This window comes from Marmota flaviventris, chromosome 7 (assembly GCF_047511675.1).
Source record: "Marmota flaviventris isolate mMarFla1 chromosome 7, mMarFla1.hap1, whole genome shotgun sequence".
Lineage (NCBI taxonomy): Eukaryota > Metazoa > Chordata > Mammalia > Rodentia > Sciuridae > Marmota > Marmota flaviventris.
The window spans coordinates 122,180,315-122,206,545 of record NC_092504.1 but is presented as its reverse complement, the minus strand read 5'-3'; the positions used below and the strand labels follow the sequence as shown (position 1 = coordinate 122,206,545).

At 34.5% G+C, this 26,231-nt stretch overlaps 1 protein-coding gene across 1 annotated transcript; it reads left to right on the top strand.

The window, feature by feature from the left end:
* The first annotated feature begins 803 nt into the window (after window positions 1–803).
* Tmem184c (transmembrane protein 184C) lies at window positions 804–25,410 on the top strand. The gene is made up of 10 exons (XM_027926752.2): window positions 804–1,483; window positions 7,900–8,030; window positions 8,128–8,164; window positions 9,366–9,571; window positions 18,606–18,680; window positions 19,872–19,965; window positions 21,939–22,051; window positions 23,677–23,776; window positions 24,236–24,407; window positions 24,650–25,410. Exons 1-10 carry the CDS (start codon window positions 1,265–1,267, stop codon window positions 24,913–24,915), a joined length of 1,413 nt encoding a protein of 470 aa, XP_027782553.1. The 5' UTR covers window positions 804–1,264; the 3' UTR covers window positions 24,916–25,410.
* Window positions 25,411–26,231: the final 821 nt, after the last annotated feature.

The window sequence follows — 26,231 nt, the reverse complement described above, 5'->3', positions numbered from 1 at the left end:
CTCTCTGTATTTTTGTGCAGAAAGGCTGATATAAAATGTACTACTTAAAAGAACTTAGCACAACACCAGAAAACAACAATTATAATAAGGGGATATTCTTATATCTAAATGAGAAGTAGACACTTGTTTGCTCTTGACTGATAAAAGCTTTAAGATCCCATTTGCCAAATCTACAGCTAAAAGCTTAGAGTGCATAATATACCTTTCTCAGCAAGAACATTGACCTCTTAAGCCTTAAATGGATGTTATTTTTTTTAACAGAAGTTCTAAATACATCTGTTATTTGCGGTTGTTCTAAAATTAAGCTATTTTTAGAATGATTGTTCTGCAGGGTGCAGAAACAACTAAATGGAGCCTTCTTCAAACCCCTAGATTCTAAAATCTTATTGAAAACTAGGCAGAGGTTTCCTTGTTCTCCTCTTATTCCAGCTGGCTTTCTAATTCACTCTTAAGAGAGGCGGAGATTTTTCTGTGGAAAAAAAGCCTTCTGTCTTCCAGTTCGACCTTAAAGTAACCGTCCCTTACCCGGGCTTTCTTTTAGCGGGAGTAAGGCCGGTAGAAGAATGTAATGTTGTCCAACAATTCCTGCAGCTTTCACAATTCCTCTGAGGAACCACAGATAATCACAACCTGCCTCCCACCTCCTAGGTCTTTCTTCTTACTAACTCGTACGCAAATGATGCAGCCCCGCCCCCTGTAGGTGACCAATCAGGAAGGGTAAAGCGGCCCGGATGGGGCGGTTCCAGCTTGGCCCTGACGACGAATCACCTGCCTCAGACAGCAGGGGCGGAAGCGGAAGAGAGTCCAAAGTCCTGCTTTGGCCTTGGGTTCCGCCGGGGGAGGGGCATGTCCCGTGCAAGTGAGTGAGAAAATCCTGGGGCCCTGTCTACCAACAGAGTGGGGCGAAGAGACGCCTGCGAGCGCGGGAGGGAGGAAGCTCGATCCCCAAAGAAAAGAACGAGCAGGCAGAACCCGAGTGTGCGGGGGCCCTAGAGACCGGTCCGGTCGGCGCCGCTTTGCTCCAGGCCATGATGCAGGCGGAGCTCTGGGCGATCCCCAGGTGAGGGCAGCGGCTCCGCCCGGGCTTTCCACCGCGGCAGAACCGGGTAGATGAGGGGTGGGGAAGAAAGGATGCTGCCCGCACTGCTCCGTGGTAGCACCCTCAGCGGCCGAAGTTGCATCAGGAGCAGCAGAAAGCACAACGCCGGTCGAGGAGGCGGCTCGAGCTGTTGGTAAAATCGCCTAACAGCTTATTCTCTGTAGTATGCGAGTTAACAAAACAACCACAGAACAGGGCTCCGTATTAAAATCTCCTTTGAGCTTTTTTTCCTCGCTACGCGGATCTGGTTTATGCGAAAACATGCCTTGCACGTGTACCTGGAGGAACTGGAGACAGTGGATTCGACCTTTAGCTGTGGTCATCTACCTGGTGTCCATAGTCGTTGCGGTTCCCCTATGCGTGTGGGAATTACAGAAACTGGAGGTAAGAGGGTCCTGCACTTTCGGCCTCAATCCTTTCGTCTACCTAAGGTTGGAGAAAAGACACTTTCCCCCCTTTTCTACCTTAAACACCCAGGTTTGGTATCTGAAAACCATCCCATGTAAATGAGAGCAGTCTTTGGATATAAACCTGCCCGATTTGTTCACTGTTCTTTCAATCATGCTACAGGATATGTTAATGTAGCTTCTTAGAAGAACATCGTTTTGCAAGAATTCATCATTTCCCTGAAAGCAAGGTAATTTTATTCGTAAAGTCTGATCTGCTGTTCAGGTATTGGACTTAACCATCAAATAAACTACCTTGAAAACCATGTATCAAATTTTATTAGCTTTTCATTAGCTTCCTGAATTAAAGGATTCTGGTTGGTTTGACTTTGTGGTTTGTCTTTACTTTTGAAATTAGCTCCTAACCAAAGCAAAAGTTTTGCAAAAAGTCTCTTGTATATTTTTTGATGTCATATTCTTATTGTGACATCAATAAAGTACTACAAACTGGAAACCCCCCAGGTAAATACTTACCTAAGAAATGTGCTTTATTTTCAAATGTATAGTGAGCTTTAAATTCTGCGTTAATAAAAATCAGATAATACCTTTACTAAGAAACACTTATTTTACAGGAGCTATGACAAAGACCATGACTATTTTAAGCCCTTTTTTATTTTGGAAACTTTAAAAATAGTTAATGTATTTTATACATTTGTGTTCTGTATGTTCACTATTATATTGTGTTGACTTTCCCATACTGGATGATATAAAATTTTGCTATATTAAGTATTTCTCACTTGTTAGATGTTTAGGTTATTTGAATTTTCCAAAATGCATATATAAACATCTTAATACAAATAGTTTTCTTACTTTGAAATATTTCCTTAGTGTATGGTATAGGAACTATTTTTAAGGTTAATGAAAGGTATAACATCTTCCCAGTTTAAGATTTCTTTAGTTGTGGGTTTTTACGTACCACTAACAGTTAAGAAAAATTCTGATCCCAGAGAATACCCTGAGCCAAGTTCTCACCATCTTACCTAGACTCTTCTGAATACACCATCCAGAATATCAGCTAAAATGTATCACCATAAATGTGTCATTTCAGTCACTTGTAGCTCCAGAGCAAAAGCCAGTATTCCTATGGCCATCAAGACCCATGGTCTGACTCTACTCCCTACCTTCACCTTTCTCTCCTCATGTTCTGGGCTTCCACCACACCAGCTTTACTCAACTTGCTGGGCATGCTCCCTCATTAGATCCTTTGCATTCCTTCTTTATAGAATGCCATTTACCCAGAAGTTCTTACTCCTTTATGTCTTTCAGTTCTTTACCAAATGTCACCTGGCTACAAGGTTCTTCTCAACTTTTTTATTTCCTTCCTTGCTTTATTTTTCTTTATAAGATTTCCCGTCTACTACAATATATATTAAGCTTAGTTTTGTCTTCCTCCTCCTGCTCAGATGACTGACACTCAATAAATAATTGAGTCTCAGTGATGAATCAAGTTTTGTGAACTATAGGGTGAGAAATATAAAAACATGGCAACCTGCCTTCCTTGAACTTAGTGGTGAAGAGAAATGCAGCCACCAAAATAATAATAGTAGTAGTAATAATAATAAGAAGAAGATACTATGGAAGAAACTAAAAAAGGTCTGAGAAATAAATAGGGAGGGCAGGGTTAATGCACCACTTCAAAAGATTGATCTGTCTGCTGTGGAAAATAAAGTGAAGTGAAGCTGGAAAGCTGTTATGGTAGTTGAGAGATAGTAGGTGCCTGGGATATGATGATTTATGGCCAAAATCAGGATAGCAGAAGTGGAGGAAGAAAGCTGAATTTTAAGTATCCTTGGAAGTGAACAAACAGGACTGGTAGTACATTGGATTAGAGAGACTATAAGAGAAAGGGAAGAACCAAAGATGAGTCTGAGGGCTGGGGTTGTGGCTCAGTGGTAGAGCACTTGCCTAGCATGTGTGAGGCACTGGGTTTGATTCTCACACTGCATATAAATAAATGAATAAAATAAAGATCCATCAACATCTAAAAGAAAAAGATGAGTCTGACGTTTTGGGCCTGAGCAACTGAGTAAGTGGTGGTACCAGTTACTGAGATGGAAAAATTGAGATTTTTTATGAATATTTAGTTTAATGAGAGACATTCAAATGATCATGTAATGTATGCAGTTGAATGTGCAAGTCTAGAGCTCAGACAGGTTTGCACTACAGATATTAATATGGGAATCTGTTTTAATCTACTTAGTCCTTCAGAAGAAAATACCAACCAGACATGGTGACACACACCTTTAATCCCAGCTACTCAGGAGGCTGAGGCAGGATCACAAGTTCAAGTGCCTGTCTAAAAATAAAGAATAAAAAATAAAAAGGACTGGGGATTAGCTCCTGAGTTTAATCCCCAGAATCATGCAAACTTTTTTTTAATATTGTTTAGTTGTCAATGGACCTTTATTTTATTTATTTATTTATATGTGGTGTTGAGAATCGAACCCAGTGCCTCACACATGCTAGGCAGGCGCTCCACCACTGAGCCACAGCCCCAGCCCTGCAAATTTTTTTTTTTTTTAAAGGAAGAAAATACCATAGATCAAGTGGCTGAAACAATAGGAATTTATTTTCTCATAGTTCTCAAACTTTTGGAGTCCAAAATCAGCACACCAGCAGGATTGATATCTCGGTGAAGGCCCTCTACTTGAGTTGGGGATAGCTGCTTTCTTCCTCTATACTCACATGGTACAGAAAAAGCTCTCTGTTGTCTCTTCGTATTATAAGGCCACAAGCCCTGTCAGATTGGATTTCCACCCTTATCACCTCATTTAACCTCATAAAGGTCCCGTTTCCAAATAACTTGTCATTTGCATTAGGAGTTAGGGTTTTAACATACAAATTTTGGAGGGGACACAGTTCATTCAATAGAGTTGTCAGAATGTAGATAGTATTCAAAACTATGCACTAGATTATAAAGAAGAAATGGCAAAGGACCTAGCACCATCACTGTAATCCCAGTGACTCAGAAGGCTGAGGCAGGAAAATCACAAGTTTGAGGAGCATCAGCAACTTAGCAAAGCCCTTAGCAGCTTAGTGAGGCCCTGTCTCAAAATTAAAAGGGTTGTGGTAAAGAAACTCTGGGTTCAATCCCCAGTACCAAAAAAGAAAAAGAACTTAGCACCAATTTTAGAAGATATATGGAAAGAATAGGAACTTACAAAGGAAATAAAGCAGCAGCCATTGGGAAAGTGAATGCCAGGAGACTGCTTCAAGGAAGACAGTGAACAATGTCCAAGCTGCGGCAGTGCCCATTGCTCTTCACAAATGGGAAGCTTGTTGGTGATCTTAGTAATGGTCTCAGTGGAGTTTTGTATTGTTTTATTTTTATTTTTATTTTATTTTTTGTAGTTGTGCATGGACAGCAGGCCTTTATTTTATTTTTATGTGGTGCTGAGGATCAAACCCATTGCCTCACACATACTAGGCAAGTGCTCTACCACTGAGCTACAGCCCCAGCCCTTCAGTGGAGTTTTAAGGGCCCAAACCAGAAAAGAGTTATTTGAGAAAAGAATATGAGGTGAAAAAGTGGAATCAGGAAAGGAAAATAAACTTTGTTTTTGCTTGTTTGATTTTGAGAATTTTGACTCTGAGGGGATCTGAGAAATGAATGGCACAGTACCTGGAGGAGGAGTGTGTGATTTAGAAAAGGTTTATATTTCTTTGAGGTTAGAGATGCTCACTGAACCATGTCCCCATGATTTAATGCTAGCTGTAATTTTATTCAGTTCTCTTAAAAACCCCGAAAGAAAGTATCCTCATTTTATAGCTGTGAAAACTGAAACAAATAAGTAGCTGAATTGACATTGTACTCAGGGTTTTATATATGATATCCTATCCTTTTCATCTTTTCTCACTAAATAAGTTTATGTGTCTGAAATTCTTAATACTATGCCCAGAAAATAGTAGGTGCTCAATAAGCTCTAGTTGCTCTAGTTACAACTATGATTTTTTTAACATATTGGTATCATTATTGCATTGAAACAACAATTCTTTTTCTTGTGCAGTAGCAGCTTATGGAAGTAAACTCTCAAATTGAACAACTAAAGCGACATTACAGGTATCTGTTTGAGCACTAGATATACTTTGACTTATGTTTAAGGACATTTTGTGTGAAAAGTACATGTCTTTAAACTCTAGAATCAAAAAGCTCACACTGTGAAAAGCCAGTGGGATCTGAGACTCTAAAAAACAGGAGGTTCATGTAGCTCATCCCATGCCCATATTGAGGCATACACTCATTTATTGGAATGGAAGAAGAACCATCTGCACTATTTACACTATTTCCTGCACTCTTTGGCCAAGTATGTGTAATTGAAGTCAAATAAATTAGATGCATACATGATGACACATGCTCTGTAGACTTTTTTCCTTGTCCTGCTCATCCTTATGCTCCTGAGAACTACTCTTTTTCAGTTCTGTTCTATTCCTTTCAGAAGGATTAGGCCCAGAAAGCACTCGCCTCTATTTGTCTTTACTCTGTTTTGAAGCATTTGGCCAAGGGAAAATTAACTTATTCCTGGAGGCTTACTTTTAATGTTTTTTTTTTTTTTCTTCTTTCCTCAAATGACTTTAGAAAAAAATCTACTCTAGGGGCTGGGGTTGTGGTTCAGTGGCAGAGCACTTGCCTTGCACAAGTGAGGTACTGAGTTTGATCCTCAGCACCTAAACAAACAAAATAAAGATATTGTGTCCATCTGTAACTAAAAAATTAACAAATATTTTTTTAAAAATCTACTTCTCCTTATTTTGTGAGTCAAAACAGCAAAACAACAACTCATGACTGCAAAGTTAAAGGATATTGTTAATGGTATTTTCATATCAGTGTGTCTGAAATTTGAACAGATTATTTAGATAAATATAAATTTAAAATAAATGTAGTGATTATATTGATTTCTACAGATGCTAATATTGACTTATTCTATGGTAATGTTGCTTAAATATGCACACACATAAAATAGGTTAAATTATTTATGCATGACATAAAAATCAAACCAACTATAAACCAATAATTCAAATTAATGACATTAATGTGGACAAATGTTTTTCTAAACTAAATTATCACTTGCACAGTCAAAATGATACTCTGATGCAGAATTTTTAAAATTTGGCATGACTGTACTATAATGAGTCAGTTCTCTAGTCATTTGTTTTATGATTGTTTGAAAAAAGAACTTTCTTCCTTCCAGCACACTGTGAGGATAGTTGGCCTTCATTAGCCACAAGCACTTCGTTCTCCTTTCAGTCTACTTTTTGGCACTAAGACAATCACAAAAATAAACATGGACATTAAAACTATTTGGTGATATTGTTCTTAAATATTACCTTGTAATAGAGAAACTCTAGAATATGCTTGCTATTATTTTCTTAGATCATCATTAAAATGAATACTCAATTTTTAAAAAATGAATATTTAATTTTACTCTATATATCTGCATTTCAAGTTTTTTACACATTTTAATTTAGAAACTCATTGTTGTAAAAATATATTTGTACTCCATATTTTTGTTTTCTACCACTTTAATCTTTGTCTCCTAAAGGGGGAAAAGAATCTCGTTTAAAACAATGAAACTGAAGGTTGTGGGCTTCAATTCTATTTTAATTCTTAACTACAGAAACCCCTTAACTATCAAAAATAGCTGAATATCTTTTTCCTTAAGATTAAAATAAAACAAAAAAGGATTCACTCTCTTTGAGGCCAGATTACAAGTTAGTGTAATATTCATACCTAGTGCTGCCCAAATAGAACAGGGGTACAAATAAGGGTGTTTTTACCAGCAGGTGGATTTTATTTCAGTCCCAAGTATAATGTTAGAAATTGAACTTTTTGGAGATAATATATTGATCAAATGTTTCCCTAAAAAAGATATTAAAGTTTTAAAGAATGATAATATCCTGAATAGACAGTGTTGTATATAAGAGAAGTGATACATTTTAACACAATTTTTTGGCAGTAATCAATTAAGAAGATTAATACGGATAATATATGTAAAGAATTCAGCAAAATATCTGACAGCACTCAACAAATGTGCACTGCTGTTTTCATACATACGAGTTTACTAAAATGTTTAACAAGAACTTAAAGAAAGTGTTGGTAGATTTTTACCTTTGTATGTACAAAAGGAAAGAAATAAGTAAAAAAAGATTTTTAGATTTGACTTGCAGAAAAATTTTTAAACTTCTGCATAACTCCAAACACAATAATAATCCGACATAAAAGGCAAATAATAAGCAGGAGGTGGGGAATGGTATGCTGTTGATAATCAATTGAAAATTTAAGAAATAAAAGTATTTTTTTGAGCGCTTTAGTTTTCATATTAGAATCCATACTAACATTTTCTTTTGTTCCTTAAGGTTGGAATACACACCAAGGCTTGGTTTATTGCTGGAATCTTTTTGCTGTTGACCATACCTATATCGCTGTGGGTGATACTGCAACACCTAGTGCATTATACACAACCTGAACTACAAAAACCAATAATAAGGTCAGTCCTAATATATTTTGTTTCTACTTGTGTTGTGTTTTTTTATTTCATAATATGACATAAAATGTTTTTAATTTATGTTTTGCTTTCCAAATAGGATTCTTTGGATGGTACCCATATACAGTTTAGATAGTGTAAGTATATTTCATTTTATTTCATTAAGAACTCTTTTGATGATGTTAACTGTGCTTATTACAGAATGCTTCAGGAAATGAAAATACATTATTGACAAGGAAGAGTTAAATTAATAAGAAAAGTGAAAAGGTTTACTTGTTTTTAATGACAAAAAAATAAAATATGAAAATATGAATCTTTTAAATTTTTCAAAATCTATTTTCTTAATCTTTTAAAATATCAGATTAGTAGCCCTTACTCTTTTAAAGAATATGATACTTTAAATTTTAGTCATACCTCAGTTTCCACAAACCATTGGTTCTGGGAGCCCACACACACAGATTCCAAACCTGCTGATGCTCAAGTCTCTTCTATAAAATAGGTAGTGTTTTTTGTTTGTGTCAGTATTTTGTGGGGCGAGGGTCATACTGGAGATTGAACCTGGGGCACTTCACCACTGAGCAACATCCCCACCTTTTTTTTTTTTAATTTTGAGACAGAATCCCAAAATAATTAATTTCTTTTCTAGGTAAATATCTGATCAATATTTTATCCACTAAATAAGGTGGTTTTAAGTTGCTGAGGCTGGCTACCAACTTTTGATCCTCCTACCTCAGACTCCCAAGTCATTGAGATTAGAGGCATGTGTCACTATGCCCAGCAATTTCAGATATTTTTGAGCCATGATTGGTTGAACCTGCAGATGCTGATTCTGCAGATATGATTCACTATTAGGCTTTTTTACTTACATCTTTTATTTGAACCAAAAAATAAATAGACTTTCCCCAGTGGTAGATAGGACTCCTGCTCTAATTTAATTAGATGGTTAAAAAAAAGTCTTTAGCAGCATTTTCTGTGATCATGTTAAGAAACATTTCAGATTACATTTGAGAACTCAAGTAATTTAGTTTCTCTCCTCATGTTTATTATTTACTGCAAACACTTTTTATTTATATCTAAGTTGCCTATTACTTATAAAATGTGTTTCACAAGACTGGGGATGTAGCTCAGTTGTAGAACATGCACAGTGCCCTGCATTCAATTCCTAGCACACAAAAATAATAATTCATTTCAGATTGTCTGGTAGCCATCATAATGATAAGTTTTACAGAGTGTAATTTAAGTATGTGAAATCTGAAGTTTCAAAACTAGCTTATTGAAGCGGTAATTCATGTTTTTCTAAGCTACAGCTGTGTTTTTAATGTCTGTGCTTTTTCATAGTGGATAGCTTTAAAATATCCCAGCATTGCAATATATGTGGATACCTGCAGAGAATGCTATGAAGCTTATGTCATTTACAACTTTATGGGATTCCTTACTAATTATTTAACTAACCGATATCCAAATCTGGTATTAATCCTTGAAGCCAAAGATCAGCAGAAACATTTTCCACCTTTATGTTGCTGTCCACCATGGCCTATGGGAGAGTAAGTATGTTCAACTTTTAATTCTTTACTGTTTTGGTTGTTTTAAGCAGTTTTTAAGTAGCAGTCAGTTCTTTGGAAGGCATTGTGTTAAGAACAAGGCAAAATAAATAAATAAGATAGAGTCTGTGCCCTGAAAAGCTCAACAATGTATTGCAGGAGGAAACCTTAGAAATCATTGAATCACCCACCATTCTTTCACATTTGGGAACCAAGCTCTGCAGATCTTGTATAGGATCACACAACTAATTAAAAGACTTGGTGACAAGATAGTCCACATTGGAAAACAGTGCATGATATGAAATAGGGGAAACAAATAACAATGTTTATTCTAGCGACATGGTAGTTCGCCTTATTCCTGTAGGATGTAAAGGAAGAATAAAGCATATATCATTTACAGTTTGCATTTTGAAAAGTAAGTTGAGATTAAGATTGCATATATTAACCAGGCATGGTGGCACACGCCTGTAATCCCAGAGGTTTGGGAGACTAAGGCAGGAGGATCTAGAGTTCATAGCCAGTCAGCAATTCAGCATGGCCCTAAGCAACTTAGCAAGTCCCTGTCTCTAAATAAAATATTTTTTTTAAAAAAAGGGCTGGGAATGTGGCTCAGTGGTTAAGCACCCCTGGGTTCAATCCCCAGTAGCACATACACACAAAAAAAAGATTACATTTATTACATAAAAGAACCACCAGATATTTTTTTTGCAAGCCAACATCTGAAAGCAGTGGTCTGAAAAGGTTAATTTTGCAGTACTATTAAAGATACATTGGAGAGAAAAGAGATGGGGAAATAAATTAGGTTGCAATAGTTAAATTGTGATATAAGCTGAAAAAGAGGGGTGAAATTGGAAAAGAAAAGGAAAGAAGTAAGAAAATGCAACTGAAAAACCAGTATGATTTGTCACCGGTAGATGGGAAGCAAGGAGGATGTTATAAGCCAAGGTTAATGGAATGGTTTGGGTTTGGTGATCAGTATAAACATAAACACAGGGATGGCCACATTGCCTCCCATGCAGTAGAGAACCATTTGTACAACATTCTGACAAATTCTGTTTCTTCTTAATTTGGAATGAAACGGAACTACTTGGCATTTTGAAATAATTAGCTGCTAATATGTTCATTAATAAATATGTATTGACCACCTTGGTGTATAGATATACCACAGAGCACAAAACAGACCAGACCCCAGGAATTTAACAGTTTGATTAGGATGGTTAGAAATTAAATGAAGACACAAATATTTAGTTGCCTTTTTCAGGAAATGCAGTAAAAGAAAATTAACCAGAAACCATGAGAGACAGAAGAAAGTAAAAGGTTGGGGATCAAGGAAGAGATACTGTTGCTCAGCTATGAATGCAAGAACAAAAGGAGATTTGTTTCTAAAGAACAGGTTGAGATAGTCTCTGGACTCAGAATTATTAAGAGGAGTCTTGAAAGATATGGAGATTCTTGCTAAACTGAACTCATAGTATTCTTGCTGAAAGCAGGCCAAGGGCTTTTAGATATCAAGAGTAGAGGATGAGAAACTTGATTCAGATATCAGGGTGATCAAATGTCAAGGGTGGGGAAAAATGACTTAATGGGATTCTTTACCTGGACTGACTTAAAGCAAGCCAAGGACAGTGCCAAGAATGAGACCCTAGAATGTTCAAAGGTATTTGTCTCTACTGTGTTCAGTGTAAGTTCATCAAATGAGAAGCCATTATAGGATGGTATTCGAAGAACTGTTGTGAATATTTCATTTTCAAAAATTAACTGGTTTGTAGAGACTGAATTAAAAGCAGGCAAAGGTATAAGCTGAGAGAGATAAGAGATTATAGTAATCCCATGTATTTGATGACATCATATGGCAGCTTAGCTTTGACCAGGACTCTTCTATTAATAAAATACCTAAAAACAAATAAAAATATAAAATAAAGAACCTGAGATGGAGCTCTAGTTGCCTCTTCAAACCGGCTCATAATTGGCAGATGTTCAAACTCACTCCAAAGCTTTTATAAATGATACTACTAGTCAAAATTCTTATACTCCATGCCTGTACACTTCATTTGTTCCTAACAAGTCAGTTACATTTGTTCTCATTAAATCTCTTTGTGTTGACTTCATTTCTATCTGAGACTTTTGATTTTGACACTTGCTGGTTGAATAATATAACTAATGGTCAGCTGCTCATTCACAATATAATTCAAGTTTTATTGCCTTTGAAAGACTTTAAAATGTTTATCAGAATCATACCATCTGTGGTTGGATGTGGTTTTAGTAGTAATAAAACTTTTCATTCTGATAGATATGAATACAGTTTAGATTACTCGTCTCTCGCTAATAGATAAATGGTATTAATATATTTGATAACCAGGCAATTGTTTTTTAGTATTAAACATTCAGTATAATGTTTTAGTTTTCAGATTCAAATGCCGTGGAAAGTTTGCAGTCAGTAGATGATAACAACAGTCTGCTTTTCATACTCTGATTTCTGCAACATAAATAATGAATGCAATCAGTTTTCTCTTAATGTATGTTCAATTTTATACAGGTAGTTCATGGAGAGTGGAGAAATAGGGACTCAATACAAATTTACTTCTGTAATTCGGACAGATATTTTCACAAAATCATACTAACCCATCTAATATTCTTCCTTCTCTCTCATTTATAAAGTTGGGTTATAGCCCACTAAGTTGAATTTGACACCGTTTGAAAAATATTGCTCTAAGTTTGTACCTTGGCATGTATATATTAGGTCTTTTAGGTTTTATTCAGCTTTGATAGTTAGTGGCAAATTATTTTCTGAAGTGTTATGACTGGGATATGAGGTGTCCCCCCAAAAGCTGATGGGTAAGACAATGCAGGAGTGTTCAGAGGTGAATGATTAGATTATGAGAGCTGTGATCTGATCAGCCGATTAATCCATTTCGTGGATTAATATTTTGAAAGGACTATTATACTGGAGGTAATCATAGGCAGGTAGGGGATAGCTAGAGGAAGTAGGTCACTGAGGGCATGCCTTGGACTTTATATTTTATCCCTGGCACATCAATCTCCTCCCTCCCCACTTTCTCTCTCCCGCTCTCTCTCTCTCTGCTTCCTAACTGCCACAAGTTGACAGCTTTCCTTCATCATGCCTTTCCACCATGATGTTCTGCCTCACCTCAGGCCCAGAGCAATGGCAATGGGGTCAGTTGACCATGGGCTGAACCTCTGAAACCATGAGCCCAAAATAAACTTCTTGTCCTCTAAGAAGTTGTCAGGTATTTTGGTCACAGCAGTAAAAAGCTGACTAACACATGAAGTGTGCTTAATTACAGTCCTTCCAACATTACAGAATAGGTTTGATGAATCACATCTGTACCTGCTTTTGGAATTACCCAGACTTCATTATGTTTGCCTATCGTAAGGATGCACAGTGCTATACCACTATTGTCTTACTCTGGATTTTCTTGATTAGTAAGCTGGTTGAACATCTTTTCATAGCTTTGTTATTCACTTGTATTTCCAATTCGGAAGAATGCTTGTATTGTCATTTTTTAAATGGGTGTCCGTCTGTATTGTAGAGTAACAGTTTTGTTTTGTTTTTTAATACCTTTATTTTTTATTTTTATGTGGTACTGAGGATTGAACCCAGTGCCTCATGTGTGCTGGGCAAGAGCTTCACCAGAGCTACAACCTCAGCCCAGAGTTATAGGGGATCTTTAAACATTTTTACCATGCCTTCTTTGATGTGTTAAAAGTATCTTCAGTTTTTTATATACTTTGTCACTTTCATTGTATCTTTTGATAAATATTGAGTCTTTTTAATTTTAATGTGCTTGAATTTATCAATGTTATTTTATAGTTAGTTTTGTCAGGGTCTTATTCTAAAAATCCATCCACACACATCTCAGGATTAAAAAAGTGTTCTTTTTTAAACACTTCAATTTTTGCTGTTAAGACTTAACAACTATCTATCTTAAGTGTTTTTTTTTTGTTTTTGTTTTTGTTTTTTTTTTGTATATATGTTGGGAGGTAGGAATGCTATTTCATTTGTTCTATTGGATAACTGCCCTGGCACCATTATCTTCCTTCTTCCTCGTTCTGTCATATATCAAGTTTCATAACTACAGGTCTTTCTTTCCTCATTTGGTAGTTAACTTTTCTATCCCCCTGAGCCAGTTTCATACATTGGTGGTTATTGTCAGTAAACCTTAAAACCCAAACCCTATTGCTTTGGTTTATTCTTGCATCTTAGATATTTATTTTACAATCAGTTTGTCAAATTCTTTGAAAGTGCCTATGTTTGGTTTTCTTTATTAAAATTAAAGTCACTTCTGGGCTGGGGATGTGGCTCAAGTGGTAACGCGCTCGCCTGGCATGCGCGGAGTGCTGGGTTCGATCCTCAGCACCACATAAAAATAGAATAAAGATGTTGTGTCCACCGAAAAACTGAAAAAAAGTATTTAAAAAATTCTCTCTCTCTTTAAAAAAAAATTAAAGTCACTTCTTAGTACATTGACACCTTTATCATTTTGGAGTCTTCTTATTCATGAACATAGTGTAGCTTTCCATTTATTCAGTGCTTTTATTTTTTTTATTTTTTTAGATGTTGATGAACTTTTATTTTATTCTTTTATTTATATGCAGTGCTGATAATCGAACCCAGTGCCTCACACATGCTAGGCAAGTGCTCTACCACTGAGCCACAGCCCCAGCCTTATTCAGTGCTTTTAATCTCTCAGTAAAGTCTAATTTTCTCAACAGTCTTGCACATCTCTTGTTGACTTTATAAATACATTTTATTACTATTATAAAGGACATCTTTTTAAAATGTTATTTAACTGCTATTGATATTTGCATATTGATATTATGTCCAAAAATCTTTTTAAATTTTCTTTGTAGATCTTTTTTAAGTTCTCTGGAAAACAGTCATCTGCTTATTGGGTATCTGTCTCCTTTCAGTTCTATAAGTCATATATTCTTTTTCTTCTTACTGTCTTAATATCTCTAGACATTCTTGTCTCATTCTTGATTTTAAAGTGAATTCTTATGAAACTTCAAAATTGAATTTAATGTTTCTAAGGGTGTTAAATATTATCTAATTTTTTTTTTTACTTAAATTGAAAACAAGCATACTACAGTGAGTTTTTTCTTTAGTCTGTTAATATAGTGGATTGGAATAATGGCTTTTCTGCTGTTAAAACTCCTTTGTGGGGCTGGGGCTGGGGCTCAGCGGTAGAGCTCTAGCCTCACATGTGCGAGGCCCTGGGTTGGATCCTCAGCCCCACATCAAGTAAAATATTTTTAAATTTAAATTTTTTAAAAAAATTCATTTGCAAATTGGTTATGATGTATTGCCTTTTATATATCTTTTATACTAGATTAGGTTTGCTAATATTTTGTTTAGAAATTTTATATTTATGTTGATGAATAAGATTCTTTTGCTGACCTTGTGTTACTTTTCATATGCAGTCTATACTGGATGAATAAAAATTATTGACTCTGTTTGTATATCATAAGAAGAGACTATACTGTGTCTACAAAAATTGGACCTGAATTTTTCTTTGTGAGAAGACAATTATAGAACTTTAGGCTGCCTGTTGTTTCTGGAATCATTTTTTAGAAAATTGTAGTTTTAGGGAATTAGGCAGAACAGAAAGTTTTAAAATATAGGAATGTCTATTAGTTTATATCTTCTTAATCGTTGGATTTGTCTCCTCTTAATTGCTTGGATTTGTCATTATGACCCTCCTTCCATTTCTAATAGGAACTATATTCATACATTTTCTTGCTCAGTCTTGCCAGAAGTTTGCCTATGTCTTACTATTTTCAAAACTGACTTTTGGCTTTGTTCATTCTCACTGTAGTATGCTTGTTTTCAATTTCATTGATAATCTGTTTTATTTTTATTTGGTTTCTGCCATTTCCTTTCATTTATTATGTTCTTTTCCTAACATGTTAGATTGTTAGCTCATTAATTCACAGCCTTTAATACTGCAAATGACTTCAATTTTCCCCCAAATAGTATATTTACTGAATCCCATGATTTTGTTATTTAATATATTCATTATGTTTCAGTTTAAGGTTCTCAGATTTTCATTGATATTTCTTCTTTTCTTGTTATTTTGGAGTTTTTATCTTTCCAAACATGAGCTTTTTGCTTTGGCTTACTCTTTTATTTATTTTCACTGCAGTCAGAAAATATACTATGAGACAGTCTTTGGAACTCATTAAGATTTGTTTCATGGTTTCTAGTTCATAATCAGTATTTATAAAGGTTACCCTCTGTGTTTGAACATGATGTATATGCTATTAGTGGATGCTGTGTTATACCTAGATGTTCATGAAGTCAATTTTGTTTTTCAGTGTTTCTGTCTCTGTTGATTTTTGTTTCTTTTTCTATCAGGTACCAAAAGTGATGCTTAAATTCTTTCGCTGATAATGAATTTTTCAATATCTTCTTGTACTTCTCAATTTTTACTTTATATATTTTGGTGATTTTTTTTTTTTTAAAAATCTTTATTTTTAAATAATATATATTTTTTAAATGTGGTGCTGAGAATCGAACCCAGTGCTTCACACATGCTAGGCAGGCGCTCTACCACTGAGCCACAATCCCAGCCTTTGGTGATGTTTTAGTAGGTCCATGCATGTTTGAGATTACTTTAACCCATGAATTTAACTTCTAACATTATGCCTTAACTTTTTACATTTTAAATAGTCTTTCTGGGGCTTTTTGGTTGTTTTTTGTTATTGTTGTTTTTTGTTTTGTCTTAAAGTCATTTTTGTCTATTACCAGGCTTCCCAACTTTCCTTTGTTTAATATTAGCTGGACATATTAGTTACATCCCTTCCATGTACTAATGATTTAGAATTCTAGTTTCTTAAAAAAAAAAAAAAAAAGTTCCACAGGGGCTTTTAATTCTATTCTTCAAACATCACTTAATCAAGTTAGGGAATTTAGGTCTTTGTGATTACTTATAGGTTCATTTATTATAGGTTCATTTATATCTTGCTATCTTTTTGTTTTCCATTTTTTTTTTACTTTTATTTCTTTCCCTTTTCCATTGATTATATTTTTTAAATAAACTTTGTTTTGTAATAATTTTAGAATTACAGAAAAGTTGCAAAGACAGCGATTTCCCATATATCCTCATCTATCTTCCCCCAATATTACATAATCATGGTTCATTTATTATATTAGAGTTCTTCAAGAGACAGATCTTATAGAATATATAGTGCTGTAGTCCCTTGTATCTTTGAAGGATTGGTCCCAGAACCCTTACCCATACCAAAATCTGTGGTGCTCAAGTCTCTTATATAAAATGGCATAATATTTGCATATATACGGGAAGTCACTGGTTAGGTCCTGGCTTCCAAAGGCCAGGGATCCTAGAGTTCAATGTCCATGGACAAAATAAAAAGATATCCCAGCTTTAGGGGAGAGAGAAACACTGGTGCAGTACTCTTTAAGTACAGGATCTGTTCAGATTTCCCAAGTTTTTCCACTAATGTCCTTTTCTTTCCTAGTTTCCAATTCAGGAATCCAATTGACTTTAGCCTCTTTTTCAAAGTATTTTTTTCATTTACTATTTTGAGATAGTATAACAAATATCTGTATTACACCATCTGCATTTAACGAATGTTAATCTGTTATAGGTTCACAATTGTTATTTGCAGTTATAAAATATAAAAGAAAAAAACCTTGAAAACCAAAACCTTTTTCATAACTCATTAAGTGGCAAAGCTCTATTTATAATCTTTGACTATTTATAATTTTAGTCTTATGATTGTACCCATCACGAAATGTTCATTTTTGTGGCAGTTGTAGCTATTTGTTTCATTCCTGGTGCTACTAGATCCCACTGGTAGTCTTTTGTTGTTATTTTTCTCATTCTGGTTTTGTTTGGTTTTCCTTCAGGGCTGATTTAGAAATTACATTTTCTATTTCTAGTCTTTCTACCACTGATTAAAAGTCTCAATTTTACCATGGCTACTTAAAATCTAACTTTAAATTAGGCATCATTTTGGGGATAACTTTTTAAAGTCCTTTGTAGTGTGCAGTGTGAACTTAACTATATCTTTAACAACTGTTTTAAAACAGGATGGATGTTTTTGTCTTTTTAGAGTATTCAAACAGTGATACTTACTCCCTGTAATAATATTTTAAACCAAACTTGTTGGAAAGAAACCAAATCCTAAGTATCCCTTAAGGATAAATAATTTTCTAAATATGCATTCACATATGCTGATGTGCTTGCACACACATCCATAATTCGTTAGTTTTTTTCCTAGACAAAAAGGGACTGTGTTAGCTAGCTGTCACTGTCAAAATACCTGAGATAATCAATTTTTTTTTTTTTCCTTGTGCTGGGGATTGAACCCAGGCCCTTTTGCATGCAAGGCAAGTACTCTACCAACTAAGATATATCCCCAGCCCCATGAAATAATCAATTTAATAAGGAAAGGGTTTATTTTGGCTCATGGTTTCAGAGGTTTCAGTTCAGGGTTACTTGGCCATGTTCCTGTGGTCCCGGGACAGCAGCACAGTATATCATCACAGGAGCACAAGGTAGAGGAGGCCTGTTTACCTACTGGCAACCAGAAAATAGAAAAAAGAAGAGACTGGGGTTCTGACATCTTCTTTAAGGGTACCTCACAAATGACCTAATTTCCTTCCATCAGGCCCCGCATCCTAAAGTTTCCACCATCTCCCATGACTGCCACCAGCTGGAGACCAACCTTGAACACATGGGCCTTTGGGGGACTTCCAAATCCAAACTATAGCAGGGACCCACTTCTATTCCTTTTGTTATTTTGCATTATTCTGGAATTTGAGACTGTACAGAAAAGGGGATTTTTCAGAAGACAATGTTCTGTCTAATAATTTCAGAAATTATAATAATTCAGAGATAATTTGTTTGCTGCCATCTAGGATGACGAAATTGGAGGAATTAAAAATAAATATGTTGTCGTTTATCAAAGCCATTTTAATTTGTAGGCTTTGAGGATGTTCTGATAGTATTTAAATGAGTAGTTGAAATACTAAGGTCATTTTCTTTTTCAGAGTATTGCTATTTAGGTGCAAACTGGGTGTACTGCAGTACACAGTTGTCAGGCCATTCACCACCATCGTTGCTTTGTAAGTACATAGATTTTACATTTACAAACATGCTTTTTTTTTTTTAATCCTGTACTTTTATGTGGAAAAAACGAAATAGAAAAACAGAATATTAATTTACCCTATTTTAAAAAGAATTTGACCTTTGTTTCTTTTATTTATTTGTTCTTACGTGGTGCCAATGATCAAACTCAGTGCCTCACCTATGCTAGGCAAGCGCTCTACCACCAAGTTACAACCCCAGCCCTTTACATTTTAGTGATACAAATCTAGTCTGCTTTAAAAAATCACAAATTAGAAAAACCGTACTCTGTTAAATAATGTGACCATTTATAGGCACTCACCATAGGATTTACATCTTCTAGAGCATACTATAAACCTCTTCGAAAAACGTACTTCCTTTTCAACATTAATGTTCACACAGCTTTACAGAAACTGATGCATCAAGTTAAAGTATGCTACGGGGCTGGGGCTGGGGCTGGGGCTGGGACTCAGTGGTAGAGCACTCGCCTAGCATGTGAGAGGCACTGGGTTCGATCCTCAGCACCACATAAAAATAAAATAATACTAAAATAAAGATACTGTGCCCACCTATAACTAAACAATATTTAAAAAATAAAAAGTTGAAGCATGCTACTTTAGGCAATTACACGAATTTGCTTCCTACGTAGTTAATTTACAGTATATTGGGATCACTATCTTCCAAAAATAAATCATATTTTTCTTTAGAACTTGAGGTAAAAATGAAGTATTATTTGCTACCTAGCAAAACTATCCCATATATATCTAAAAATCTGCAAATAATGTAAAGCAAGTATGTTTTATCTCCTAGTCCTTATATTCTACATAATCACAAAGAAAAGATGGAAAGACAGACTGGTGAAAGAAAAAGTCAATTATTTATTCTGCCTTTGAGCTAGGAATTATTTAGCCAACTAACACTAGTTTATTTAATTATTATTCTTCCTAGTTCAATGTATGGGTCTTATTTTGTATTTCCTACAATTTGGTGGAATTAATCATATGGTAACATTTCTAGAAAAACATTTTTCTTTTCATTTTTCAACCAATTCTGTGACCAAAGTCAAGTAATGATTTAGAGGATAATTCAAATAAACTGACTTCTGTATTTAAGTATTTCTATCATTGTACCTTAAAATACATGTTGATATAATTAATCATGAAGTTGTCACATTTTTACCATTTTATTAGAATCTGTGAGCTGCTTGGTATATATGATGAAGGAAACTTCAGCTTTTCAAATGCATGGACTTATTTGGTTATAATAAATAACATGTCACAATTGGTAAGTAAATACTCATTTTCTTAATTCTACTAAATTAGTCTATATATAATTAAATTTTGGCACAATTTCTTTTTGGAAAAAAGCTTAATTACTTCCTTTTAATCATTAAAATTAATTTATACAAAAAAAATACTTGAAATTCAATGTAAAGATATCTTTGTTAATTATTTGGAGACTTGTACCATAGCCTCTTGATCATGATTATTCATTTATCTCTGATTCTCATTGCATAGCTATGTGGGTATGTCATAAACAAAAATATGAGACTCCCTTAGTAAGTAAAACAAAGTGCACAAAGACGTATACCAGGCTTATTCAGTGAGAGAAAATGTCTAATGTTATATGACAGTAGAAGGTTTAATTTAAAACGGGCAATAAAATTCTCTGACATCGTGTATTTGGAATTAAAGGAAATTAAGACTGCTAAGTTTTAAAAATGGATGATGTTCCAGAAATACTGTAAAGACATATCTGTCTTGTCCTGTGAGCTTAAAACGTGCATTTTATTTAAAATCTTTTGTTAATGCTGTCAGCAAAATAATTTAGATGCAGTGGATGCACATATGATATTAGATCTATAGAATAAAAATTAAATGTCTGTGTGTCCAGAGCTTCCTGACATGTTCTTTGTAACCACTAATTGGAAATCTTTTTCTGGGAATCTATTATAAAGAAATGGTCAGAAGTATTTTGGCTTTAGTATGAAAGCCTATTAGAGCAAATGGCTACAAACAATCCAAAGCCTGGTGTAAGAACAGATTAAATATATTATGGTCTTTCCATTGTACAAACTAGTATGCAGTAATGAAAAATAATCCTTATAAAACAGGAGAAGTTGCGTAGTAAAGTGAAAAGATAATGCTAGGCAACACAGTTTTATATTTAGTTTATGACAAGTATTTAATAACCAGCCTATAGCTAGGGGTGTAGCTCAGTGATAGAGAACTTACCTAGTATTTGCTAGACCTTGCCCTGAGTTTGATCCCCAATATTGGATATTAAAAAAATAAAAATTAGATGTACAAAGAAATGGTTGGATGATAGGAGTCTGAGTAACTTTTATCCTTCCTTTACTACTTTCATGTCCTAAAATATTTAAAATCCGCATTTTTTAATTCAACAGGAAAAAGTAAAATTTTAATTAATATATTTTTTATTTGTTCTAATTAGTTATACATGACAGCAGAGTGCACTTTGACACATCATACATAAATGGAGTATAACTTCTCATTCAACTGGTTGTATATGACTTAAGAGTTACACAAATATCTGATTCATTCTACTATCATTCCTACCTCCATAAAAGTAAAATGTTTAAGAAAAGTTCATTGCTACTCAAATACTATATAACTGAGTTCTAAAATAAATCTTGAACATTTATTATTTTAAAAAGTAAATTCGACTGGACAGCATACTGCCTGCAAGAAAAATTGTTTCTGATTATTTATTTTCAGATTTTGTAGTCACAGTTTTATTGAAACTGCATTTATTTGATGTGTGGTATGCTTTATTTTATAAAGTACATACTATGTTACATAAGTCATTACAAGGGGATGGGGATATAGCTTAGTGGTAGAGCTCTTGCCTAATATGTAAGGCCCTGGGTTAAATCCCCAGCATTACAAAAACAAAACAAAGAAATTACAGATTGTTTTTTATTTTGGCTGACCAAGAAAGAACCTTTTCTTCCATTCACATTAGCCATTTGTTTATTATTCTTTGTAACAGACACCCAGTAAGTGAATACTTAAAAACATTCTCAGAGAGACATTATAGATCTCTTGAGAAATTTCATGTAGTGTAGGTTCCTCAACATCAATTGTTCAAAGCCTGTTGTTAATCTAAAACTAGAATAAGTCTAGAAAACTTTGCCTAAAACATTACTCTTTTCTAGGTCTCTGGTTTATACTGTGAATGTTTCCTTACTATAGTTTTTCTTACTGAGGAAGCTTAAATGCTGATCTTATTTCTAGTTTGCCATGTATTGTCTCCTGCTGTTTTATAAAGTACTAAAGGAAGAACTGAGTCCTATCCAACCTGTTGGCAAATTTCTTTGTGTAAAGCTGGTGGTTTTTGTTTCTTTTTGGTAAGTGTTGCTTTCTCTTAAATGTTCTCATTTTTTAAAGGGCAATAAAACTGTCAATTAGGGAGGATTTTTAAAATAGTATTCATGCAAATAAATTTAAAAATGTCTTTATTCACCTTACAGAAGTTCATCCCTTAGCCCTTCTAGGAATTTCATAAAGAAATAATCAGATGGTGATTGTAACATGTATAAGAAGAAAATAATTTGTTTTGGCCTAAATATCTCAAATACTAAAGAAATCATTCAAAAAACTTGACATAGAATACTTAGTGATGGGAGGAAATGCTCATCAGTAAGTATTCTTTAAAGTACTAGGCAAAACTATACATGATTTGTTTAGTAAAATGGTGGGAAACAGGGTCCTAGAAACAAATACACAAAATAGAAACAATACAAAAAGGAAAAAAAATCCATAAAATTCCACTGCCAAAAATAATAAGCCTTTTGAGTAGTATATAAAACTCCACAGAAATAGTTTGATACTGTAAAACCTTGTGGAACTCAACAGTATGGTCATTATTTTTTCTTTTGTCAGTAAAGAAAAATATAATTATCGTTGTTGCTTGGGTTATTTATCTTTGCTTAGTATTCTATCGTGTAGGTAAAACTTGTTAGCCTTTTATTTAGATTGTCCCTAACTTTTCTCACCATTATAAGCACTACTGAATATCCTTGTATGTAAATCATTTTGCTGCTGAAATTACCTGGGGCATTATCTCTAGATGTCCTTGAAATGCTCAGCATGACTCCCTAATGTAAAGTCAGACCCTTTCTGAGTTTGTTTCTGGCTCTAATCCTTCATACAAGACTAGCTTCAGGGCTGGGGATGTGGCTCAAGCGGTAGCACGCTCGCCTGGCATGCGTGCAGCCCAGGTTCGATCCTCAGCACCACATACAAACAAAGATGTTGTGTCCGCCGAGAACTAAAATAAATAAATATTTAAAAAAAAAAAAAAAAAAAAGACTAGCTTCAAAATTATTGCTTTAGCCAGGCATGCTATATTACACACCTGTAATCCCAGCAACTTGGGAGGCTGGCAGGAGGATCACAAATTTGAAGTGGGGCTTAACAATTTAGCTATAGACTCTAAGCAATGTAGTAAGACCCTGTGTCAAAATAAAATATAAAAAGGCCTGGAGATGTAGCTCAGTGGTAAAGCTCTCCTGGGTTCAATCCCCAGTACCAAGAAAGAAAAAACAATTACTGTTTTTATGAATAACTTAAATAATTCATACATGTGCAAACATTTGAGTGTCTGCTTGTCCTTTATTTCATCTTAAGTGCCTATTTTACAAGGTGTTAGGCACTGTCTATGTATAGAAAGGACTTAAAATCTAATTATTCATATGTACTTTCAAAACAAAAAAAAATATGTAAACCAAGTACTAAAGTTCTGAGAATACGTAACCCAAATTCATCAGATGAAACTAATTGAAGAGTAAATCTGTAAAGGAAACAAGTATATATTTAAAATAGTTTATTGAGGAATATATTATACGTGCAGGTAAGGGGTGGTGGTCCACAGGTTGCACTGGGATTTTAACTTTTAAATGGCATATTTTTAAAACAACTGCTCGTTTTATGCTTGATATAGATTTGGCGTTTACCTTTTCCTAACATATAGGCAAGCAGTAGTTATTGCTTTGTTGGTAAAAGTTGGCGTTATTTCTGAAAAGCATACATGGGAATGGCAAACTGTAGAAGCCGTGGCCACAGGACTCCAGGTAAGTAGTGCTTCACCTCTGAACCCAATAGAACTTCACTATTTATTTGTTAAGCATTTTTATATATAATCTCACATAACACTACCACACACAGGCTATGGGGCCATGACTATTATCTTCACTCGACAAGTGAGGAAACAGGAAAACCCTGGAGAAAACAGCTGTAATTACCGATTTGTAACAGAACCAGGAATAAAACCTGGTTTTTGATCCTTCTAGTCCATTTCTTTCTGCAGTCTCCCTCTTAGTCCTTGGGTGGTGGATTGAGAATACAATGTACTTTGCCGAGAAATATTTGTCTGAGGTAGTATTTTTTGAAAAATGGACAAATGTATATAATCTGGGGGAAAAAATTTTTGATACTTAACATACTTTTCAAAAGTACTTGGAGCAAAATAGCAGTTTATAAAACTAGATTAAGTAAAAAGATGGCTAATTTTGTTGCTGCTGTTGTTATAGGACTTTATTATCTGTATTGAGATGTTCCTTGCTGCTATTGCTCATCACTACACATTCTCATATAAACCATATGTCCAAGAAGCAGAAGAGGGCTCATGCTTTGATTCCTTTCTGGCCATGTGGGATGTTTCAGATATCAGAGATGACATTTCTGAACAAGTGAGACATGTTGGTAAGTACCAGCCATTTAATTCTCCTGAAGTAGATTATTGTATTTTTCTTACTTAGGCCATTTACTAGTTATTTAAGAAATGAAAGAAAGAAAACCATTTAAAGCAGTAACAAGGTACAGGCCCTTCAAATTGGGGGGAGAGGAAAAAAAGGGGGTAGTGGGGAACTTTTTTTTATGATGGTAAGTTTATAATGGTTAAAATACTTTTTGGCTAATGTGAAATCTTTTGTATTACTTTAAAGGACGGACAGTCAGGGGACATCCTAGGAAAAAATTTTTTCCTGAGGATCAAGATCAAAATGAACACACAAGCTTGTTATCATCATCATCACAAGATGCAATTTCTGTTGCCTCTTCTATGCCACCTTCACCCATGGGTCACTACCAAGGGTTTGGACACACTGTGACTCCACAGACTACACCTACTACAGCTAAGATAAATGAGGAAATACTTAAAGATGCTACAGAAGAGAAAAAAGAGGCTTTAGATAAATCCGTGCACTCCTGAACAGTGTGCAAAAGCAAACTGCTACAACCATGTTATTCTATTACCTGGTATCCCTTGGCTCAGGATTTTGTGCTTGGGACAAGCCATAAATGATGGAAAATTTCAACATAAACACAGGGGAAAACCAGGTACAACTACTGGATTTATACATGTTGAGTTTTGTATATCACAAAATAATCAGTCTAAATTTCCTAGACTTAGACTTGATTTCTGAACATTAGAACATCACATACTCAAATGGTAGAAAATGACTACAGCTAAAATGCTCCTGATGTTACACTGCATTATCAAGAGGATGGACCTAAATGAGGAAAATTTAAAAATCAGTGCTTCCTACTACTGCTGCATGAATATAATGCTCTGGACAGAAAGCATAAATTCAGAAATATGAATTAGTGGAACTTAATCATAATCATGTGCCATATAAGCTTATCTAACAATTATTTCTCTACTTCCCAACTGAATGTCTTTCAATAAAGAAGAGTTTATCATTTATTTTCTGCAACTTTTTATGTCTCTCATTCTTTAAACCTAATGCTTTAACAAAAATGTTTTGATTAGAGGCACAGAGCAAAAGATGAAACAAATTTTTCCTCAGTGCTATTAAAAGTGGCAACAAATGTAAATTTGGCTGAGTGGTCTTGATTATTCATTAAACCATAGTTAAAAGACTTGTAGGTGTCATTTGGGAGAAAATTTTTACATAGGCAGTTTTCTCTAATTGCTAGTCAAAACTAAAATTGGATCATGTTTAACACTATAAGAGAAAAGAGAGATGGTAGTATGTTGCAAATATCAAAGATGAGTTGTTTCTCAAAACCTTTGATTTATATACTTATACACATACATTCATATATATGTATGTTTCACAATAGTAATTCAGATACAAAGACCTCATTTTGTTCAATATTATGAATTAAACATTTCTATTGAAAGAAAGTTATATATTAAAAACCTCAAAGATTCCACAAAATAGTATTTGAACTAATAAATGAAGTAAGACACAAAAATCAGTAACATTTTTATACACAAATAATGACCTAACTGAAAAATCAAGAAAAATAATCCCATTTATGACAGCATCAAAAATAAAATACTTAGGGGCTGGGGATGTGGCTCAAGTGGTAGCGCACTTGCCTGGCATGTGCAAGGCACTGGGTTCAATCCTCAGCACCACATAAAAAATAAATAAATTTAAAAAGAATGTTTAAAAAAAAAATATTGAAAATAAATAAATAAATAAAATACTTAGAGGTAAATTAACAAGGGATCTAGAAAAATGTCTTACACTGATGAAACAAACTGAAGATGCAAAC